This window comes from Limulus polyphemus, unplaced genomic scaffold (genome assembly GCF_000517525.1).
Source record: "Limulus polyphemus unplaced genomic scaffold, Limulus_polyphemus-2.1.2 Scaffold1500, whole genome shotgun sequence".
In the NCBI taxonomy this organism is placed as follows: domain Eukaryota; kingdom Metazoa; phylum Arthropoda; class Merostomata; order Xiphosura; family Limulidae; genus Limulus; species Limulus polyphemus.
In genome coordinates, this window is record NW_013667110.1 from 101 (window position 1) to 8,553 (window position 8,453).

The window sequence follows — 8,453 nt, forward strand, 5'->3', positions numbered from 1 at the left end:
AAGAAAAATATTCAGAAACTTTAAAATAATGGAAAGATTAAAGAGTCGCTTATAAAAAACGTAAGAATAGGCAAATAATCAATTTAAGATATCCTTCAAGAGAGTTGTAAAGCTAGCACATATTGTACATAAAAAGGGCAGTAAAAACAAATAAATCTAAAGTAAAAAGAAAACTAGAATTGGAATACTGTTTGTTTCGATGAAGACCAAATAAATAAATATATATACTAATTAAAGGCCCCCCCAGCGGCTCAGCGGTATGTCTGCGAACTTACAACTGTAGAAATCGGGTTTCGATACTCGTGGAGGCTCGCCCATTGTGTAGCTTTGTCCTTAACTTCAAACAAACAAATTAAAGACAATGTAAAACAAAACATATTCACGTACCTTGTGCATGATCCTCGTGATAATATTATGCCCATTCTAAAAAAGATGAATAAATCAGATACAACAAAATGTGTTTTTATAAGTGTACTATACGACAAAATGTATTTTTACAAGTGTACTATACGACAAAATGTGTTTTTACAAGTGTACTATACAACAAAATGTGTTTTTATTAGTGTACTATACAACAATATGTGTTTTTTCAAGTGTACTATACGACAAAATGTATTTTTACAAGTGTACTATACAACAATATGTGTTTTTTCAAGTGTAATATACGACAAAATGTATTTTTACAAGTGTGCTATACAACAATATGCGTTTTTTCAAGTGTATTATACGACAAAATGTGTTTTTACAAGTGTACTATACAACAATATGTGTTTTTTCAAGTGTATTATACGACAAAATGTGTTTTTACAAGTGTACTATACAACAATATGTGTTTTTTCATGTATACTATACGACAAAATGTGTTTTTACAAGTGTACTATACAACAATATGTGTTTTTTCAAGTGTATTATACGACAAAATGTGTTTTTACAAGTGTACTATACAACAATATGTGTTTTTTCATGTATACTATACGAAAAAATGTGTTTTTACACGTGTACTACTATTGTAATGATAATAATCGTTTTAAATAAAACATGTTTATGAATCACTGAAGATCAAAAAGTCACTTATCATTTATAATATTATTAGACATTTTAAGGATTAAACGATATCTTCTATGTCAATAAACCCTTCAAAGATGATTAAAACGTTATCTATTATGTCAATAAACACTTCAAAGATTAAAACGTTATCGATTATGTCAATAAACCCTTCAAAGATTAAAACGTTATCGATTATGTCAATAAACACTTCGTTATATATTATATTACTAAACATTTCAACGATCAATACTTTATTTATTATGTTACTAAACATTTCAAACATTAAAACCAATGTATTATGTTACTAAACACTTCGTTATGTATTATATTACTAAACATTTCAACGATCAATACTTTATTTATTATGTTACTAAACATTTCAAACATTAAAACCAATATGTTATGTTACTAAAGTGGTGGGGAAATTTATAGCATCACCCAATTTTTTCACTATTTTCTTCGGAATCATCGTCTGTTTTGAGACCCTTATGAATGTAGGTACAGATGTGTTTCATTGATTGCGCAATAATGTTTAATTATTACATCAGCAGCTTTATAGGCTGTCTGGGTATTGCATCAGCTGGTATTTTTGGCTATAAGTGGAGGTTGTTACTGAGAGTTAGTTTAGAAGTTTATCTGCTACACCGAGATCTACGAGTCCCAGTTAAAGCTAACAATTCGGGATCACTTCAGTAAAGCAGATCAGTGAACATTCCAGGATGACTCTGATCCATAACGCAGAGCCGAAATCGTTGGTAATATTCATGGACTCTATGCAGTAGACGTGATACAAAGCGGGAAATTTCACTATACGCGTATTGAAAAGAAACCTTAGGTTTTATTTCATTGCTTCAAGTGAAGGGCTATCTTCGAAGGGAGAGGATAAAGACATTACGCTGGCCAGGCAACTGCCCAAATTTTAACCCTATCGAAAAATGCAAGAGAAAAAAAAACGAGAATTACCTTGGAACTGCACGAAACCCTAATCCGCGTGTGGCACCATGAACTCACCCCTGCCTAAATTCACTTTATGCCATGACAACGCAAATCAGTTATCAAGGCCAGAGGAGACACAACCAAATATTAATACAATAAACAGACTCGGTGATCACTTTTTTTGTCAATTACATTAGTGGTGTTATCTTTAAATCTAGGTTTTCTTATTCATAGAACATCTTCGTATCTGTCAAGTATTTGTTGATCATCTGCTGTAATACGTTTGTCACAATTGGTTTCTTAATAGAGATGTGTTTGAATGACTGAAATATGAGTCAGCTTACACTACATAATGTCCATAACTGTTTTAAACCAGTTCTGACACTTTCACAATACACAATCTCGTAAACAACTATAGGATCCAAGAAAAGTGTGATAAGAATTGGGAGACGCAATATTTTTTTTTCACCACTGTAAATACTTTAAGGTTTAAAATGTTGCGCATTTTGTTACTAAACTTTCCCGTTATCTTCGTTATACTGTGTCGACTAAAATTATATGTTGCTGTAAAAGACAGACTACTAAAATATTAACTAACCCAGCTTGTGTAAAATTACTTCTTTAATATATGTTATTTAACTGGCATTCGACAAAAAATACGAAAATGAAAAAAGGTCAAACCACCTCTGTTGTTATGAGTTCACCAGGTTTACTAAAGTTCAGGTCACGGTATATAAGGTTGTCTTCGTTAACTTCCCTGTAATGTTAATTTGAAAATATTGGTAAAAATGTCGCGTTATTACCTCATACACCACAGAGTTCAAAGTTGCACCAGACACATATTTTTTCTATACAGGTTTTTTAAATACGAATCTTGTTTAATCATTTATTAGACTTGGTTTTACAATAATCTCAGTGTTAACACAAAAGCTCTAAATAATTAAATTTTTAATTATGATCTATGTAAATATCTTGATTTGATAAGAAGTTAATAATTTCAAATATATTTTTTCTTTATTCTATCTCTGGATGTATTTTCCGAATAAACAGAGTCCCTTAGTTCTCATTAACATATCTGTATTTTACATTGAAGTACTCCATTGACCAAAACACTTGAAAATTATAAACTTTTAGACGTTTTTTGCTATTATTACATATTATTACATTATTACATATCATGTTTTGCTAAATATTTGTCTGTGACATTTCTTTATTTGTTAAGAGGAATTGAAGTAAGATTAAACACTAATTTCAACAAAAATTTAAACTATATGGAGTAATAGTTAAAACAAATTACAGTAAGTTCCGTGTAAGATATAATATAATAAAAGTTAAAACAAGTTACAGTAAAATCTATGTAAGATGCAATAAAAATTTCAAACAAGTTACAGTAAAGTCAGTGTAAGATGCAATGGAAGTTAAAACAATTTACAGTAAAGTCTATGTAAGATGCAATAAAAATTTCAAACAAGTTACAGTTAAGTCAGTGTAAGATGCAATAAAAGTTAAAACAAGTTACAGTACAGATTGTGTAAGATGCAATAAAATTTGAAATAAGTTGCAGTAAAGTCAGTGTAAGATATAACAAACGTTAAAACAAGTAACAGTAAAGTCTGTTAAGATACCAAAAAGCTAACATAGTTGAAAACCTGCGCCATTAATTAGACTATTTTATTAGTTTCTTTACATCTTACGGCTATGCTACAACCACAACAGCAATCTAAAAGAAAAAGCGTCCATTATGCTTACCATATGTTACTTTGTTCGTCCGTTAGTATACGGAGAAGAAACCTAGTTTCACAGTTTGGATTTTCTGTACAAGGAACAATAACAAAATCACCAGGGGGTAGTGTAAAAAAGGTTACAGTCTCTCTGGAAATCGAATGAGTAGTGACATCCAAAGGTTGATGTGTGAGGAGAAACTGAGTTGTAACACGTGCCATATTAGGTGGAACCTATATAAAATAAATCGCACATTTTACAAAGTTTTCATTGTTTATTAATTTAAGCAAACAGGCGTAAAATGTTAAACAAATAATGAAATTGCAGCTTCTGTGTTCAATTTTGAGCTTTACTAATTTTGTCGTTAGGATCTGTCTCACACTTTTGGAGGCTTAACCCAGGATTTGTTTATTTTCACATCTGACCTCCTTATAGGATAATTTGTTGAGTTGGTGCCAGCAGGTAGTCAGATATACTGGTTATATATTAATTCTAAGAACGTAAGAGCAAAAACAAAGAATGTATAAAAACATGTCAACCACACCATATCTGTCATATCCAGTGCCGACGAGGCCTTTCGGCAATACTAGAACTCACCAGACTAGCTAGGATACAAAAACACAGTAGTGGTTGTGACGCTATGTATATTATCAAATTGCATGAAAATAAAAGTTGTTATGATGTGAATTACATTATGTTGGTATCAAGTTTAATTTTTAAACACTTGAAGATAGAGAAATATAAAAAAAAATCTACCTTTCATTTTCAATTAACATGGCTGATTTGATGACTTATCGTTGTGGGAAGCTTCTGTAGAGGATTGAGATTGTAACTTAATTCTAACTGAAGTTAGTTCTAAACAGATTTGTATTGTTTTTGTTCCATGAAGATATTTTAATAGCTTTTTTTTTTATCAAGTACAGTAGTCTGTTTTCACTCCAGGGAAGCGACCTCAGATAAAGGGAAAATAGTTTTATTTACTCTGAACACATTTTCCCGTGCCACATTTAACTTTTGACGGAGGCAGTAAAGGTTTTTTTCTTCTTCTTAGTAAAACAGCTGCATCTAATTTCGTTTTTTTTCTGGTTAAGTTTATATTTTTTCGTACTTTACAGACAAATTCTGTTTTGCAGGATTAATACCTTACTTGCTATGTCCAGTTTCATTTGACATCCAATACCACGTGAGATAAAAATATGAAAATACAAAGAACCGGTGAAAACAATGATTGTATCCTGAACACTAACCTCATACACAGTAAAGCCTATAGGATAAAATGCATTTTTTTTGCCGTCTTCTGTCACTTGTCCAGGCGTGTAATGTTGAGTTACAGAAACAACCACGTGACACTTCTTTGCTCCGTTTTTTGGTATATGGATGTGGAACTGTGGATTCATCGCTGTCGTTTCTGGACATGGAAAAAACAAATGGTTTTAAAGTATCATAAATAATATATATATATAATTTCTAAATTTCGAGACGAAGTTTCAGGTTTATTGTTGAGTTCTTCATCAGGAATATATTTTGTCAAGAAAAACAGATTGTAAGACAGCAGCGCGGTCTTTACAGAAAGCCCATCAGCTGTTTTAGCAGGTTTAATTTCTGTCTGATGACTCTGAGTGAATCAGGAATTGGTGTGTTAAAAGACATGTTGGTAACATCGAAACTGACAAAAATACATCCTGAATGGATTGAAATGTATTTAAGTTCTGAGACAAAAGTTGTTGAATTTGCCACTTTTTGTTTGTTTTGAATTTCGCGCAAAGCTATCTGCGCTGTTGAAAACTGTCTTTTTTATTTAGTGTAGGGACGTTCCCTTGTGGGTCAATGGTAAACCTACGGACTTACAATGCAAACATACAGGGTTAGATTTTCCGCAGTGAACAGAGTGAAGATAATCAATTATGTATATCTGCACTAAGAAAACAACAACAACAGTACAGGGACAAAGTAACGGGCTAGAAATGAACTCTCACTTAAACCTGTGAACCAACCATTCTGTTGATTCCAGTATGGAACTCACCTTCTGTTGCTTTATCACCACGCATTTTCAATTTAAGGACTTTCAGCTTGTGTCATCCGAAGTTTAAAACAAGAAATCTGCCTCATCAAAAGACCTTTCAAGCTAGCGTTTACCCTAAGCAGTTCATTAAACAGTCACCAAAATCTAAGGGCTTCTCACTGAATTCTCCGAAGACCTTTCAACTCTAACTTCCTACCTATACTACTTAATTTAAACTACAAACTCAGAAAAACGTTTTGGAACTTCAAAATCAGAGTTTGTTTAAAATTTGACAAAATCTTCGAAATATTTGGACAAGAACTAAACAACCTAGTAATACCAAGAAGTGAAAACATATGGTTTACATTGTTTTCTACAGCTGCAGTGAAACCTACAGAGGAGAAACAGTAGAGCTATCGATCAGAAACTAAGAGAACACTTTGATACAAAAACTCCTACACCTAGAAATATCTTCCATAGCTGATCATTCTTACAGCACAGAACACATATTGTGATGGAACAAGAGCACGAGTTTATATACAGTATAATATTGAAAACTTAAGAAAATTAAAGATTTTAGAAATAAATATATAAAGTCAACCGAAACCAAGACCTAAAAACTAGCAATATATGGAACCGTATTCTACAGAAACTTAACAAACACATGATTCAACAGCCTTTTCAATGAAATTCTTGACAGCTGAAGCTTACTCTATGAAGCCACGCCCCTGTTGTTGTTTGTTATTAAGCATAAAGCTACACAATGGTCTCTGTGCTCTGCTCACCACAGGTATCGAAACAGACACACTGTACCACCGGGGGCGCCACGCTTCTGTCTTACAGATCTGATGGAGAACTTGAGAAGTAGCTCGAAACTTTGCCTCAAAACCAAGAAAAAACAGGAGAGTAAGATCATAGTTAACTCAGTCCACATGTTGAACTCAATGCTTTAAAATAAAATAAAGCTGTGTATCTATGCTTCTAGACTGATTTCTAGATATGCATCTGAAATGAAAAATTCCTGCATTTCACGTTGCACCTTCCATTGACAGCTCATAAAACTTGGCAAAATAATTTTCAGGAAAGAAATTGAGATAAATCACAGTTTCAATAGTGATACGTATTAGTACCATGATGCGCGAGGTAGCACGTGATGAACATCTTTGAAACTAAACTAATTCGACATAGAAAAATAATACCATACTGCATTTTCATAATTCTTTCACCAGCATTTCAAAGAACTTCTCAGCAAAAGCAAATTAAAATATGTAATAATATGTCAGTCATACTATGTCTACTATATTCAGTGCCGACGAGGCCTTTTCCTCAATACCACGATCATCAGTCCTATTGGAATACAATAGACATAGTAGTGATCGAGGCGTTATTGTGAGCTAAATTAAGTAAATGAATTGTAATTATTATCTACTTCATTTAAGTAATTTATAAATCAGAATTAGAGTAAGAATTAATAATACAATATTATGTATTTATATTTAAGTCAAATTACGAATAGGTATAAAAAGAAGGTTAATGCTAATTATCTGTGGAGGTTACTGTAACGATGAAAATAGCTACTAAAAATATGATATAAAATCCATGGCTGAAACAATAGCTGTTAAGTTTCTATCATTTTGACTTTTTTGATAAATATATTATTTCCTGCAGAACTGAAAGTATTAATCCTAACAATAAGTGTTAATAATTATAAATAGAGAAAAAACAAAACAAAACAAACCTCTATACAGGGGACCACCGCCAGCGTTAAAACCTGAACGCCAGCGCCTTCTGGCGAGTACTGCTCGCCATGGTCGCTTATTATGTAAGGAATTTTCTTGCATCCAGTCATCTGGTCCAATGTGAATCAAATATAAATGGGTAAAGTTCTTCAGAAAATCGTCAAATGACATCCTGCAACAAGAGAGATGGTGTAATTGTAAAAATATCCCAGTTTTACATATTTAACGTTATATTTTACTTATTATATTAAATATTGAGAAGTGGTTTTATAAAATTCACAAAATGTCTTTTCCGGAAAACTAAACTGAAAAACGGTCAGAGATATTTATTTGAAAAAAAAAAAATATATGTTAGGCTATCACAGTATTTTTGGTATTATAACTTTTTTGTGGAGTATTATTACTTTGTGTTTGAGTAACACTAATTTTTGTTAGATTATTACCACTCTTATTTTTGGAATTATCAATGTTTTTTGTTTGATTATCATTGTTTTTTATTGAGTTGTCATTACTATTTGTTGGATTAACAATTGTTTTCGTTAGGTTACTACTGTTTTCTCTTGGCCACTTCTTTTCGTTGTGTTACGCTCCATATGAGAGCACTTTAGTATGTAGTGTGACGGATTTACTATTATATATTTAGTTAATATCGATGTTTGTTTAAATTAAATTTATATTTAAAAATGTACATAACTTATACTGTTAAATCTGTATTGCGAAACTTCTGCATATTTTCTAAAGTTATAGGAGATTATCGAGTGTAAGAATCAACAATATACGTGTGTACGTAAACGCTAGTGTAGCGTTTCTATTATTGCATAACCTGAAGTTTCGAGAAACTCTCCACACGCCTATAAATATAAACAACGCGACGCGCCTAAAAACAGTATCTATTATTGGTTTGATGTAGTTGGTGTGATATAAACTTCGAAAGCTATAACTGTGATTGTTATAACACTTATTAATCGGGACACATCAGATATTTGACCAGGAATATTTATAAATTT

The 8,453-nt window shown here is 31.8% G+C and overlaps 1 protein-coding gene across 1 annotated transcript in view; it reads right to left on the bottom strand.

The window, feature by feature from the left end:
- Window positions 1–387: 387 nt before the first annotated feature.
- The window catches only part of LOC106463847 (calpain-9-like), a gene marked incomplete at its 3' end in the record, with an annotated part of 49,321 nt that continues 41,255 nt past the window's right edge, over window positions 388–8,453 (bottom strand). Inside the window, exons 8-12 of the mRNA XM_022391465.1 lie at window positions 7,446–7,618; window positions 4,953–5,113; window positions 3,733–3,938; window positions 2,668–2,740; window positions 388–423 (exon numbers count right to left, since the gene is read on the bottom strand). Of these exons, the coding sequence (XP_022247173.1) occupies window positions 388–423; window positions 2,668–2,740; window positions 3,733–3,938; window positions 4,953–5,113; window positions 7,446–7,618 (649 nt within the window). The remainder of the gene's footprint in view (window positions 424–2,667; window positions 2,741–3,732; window positions 3,939–4,952; window positions 5,114–7,445; window positions 7,619–8,453) is intronic.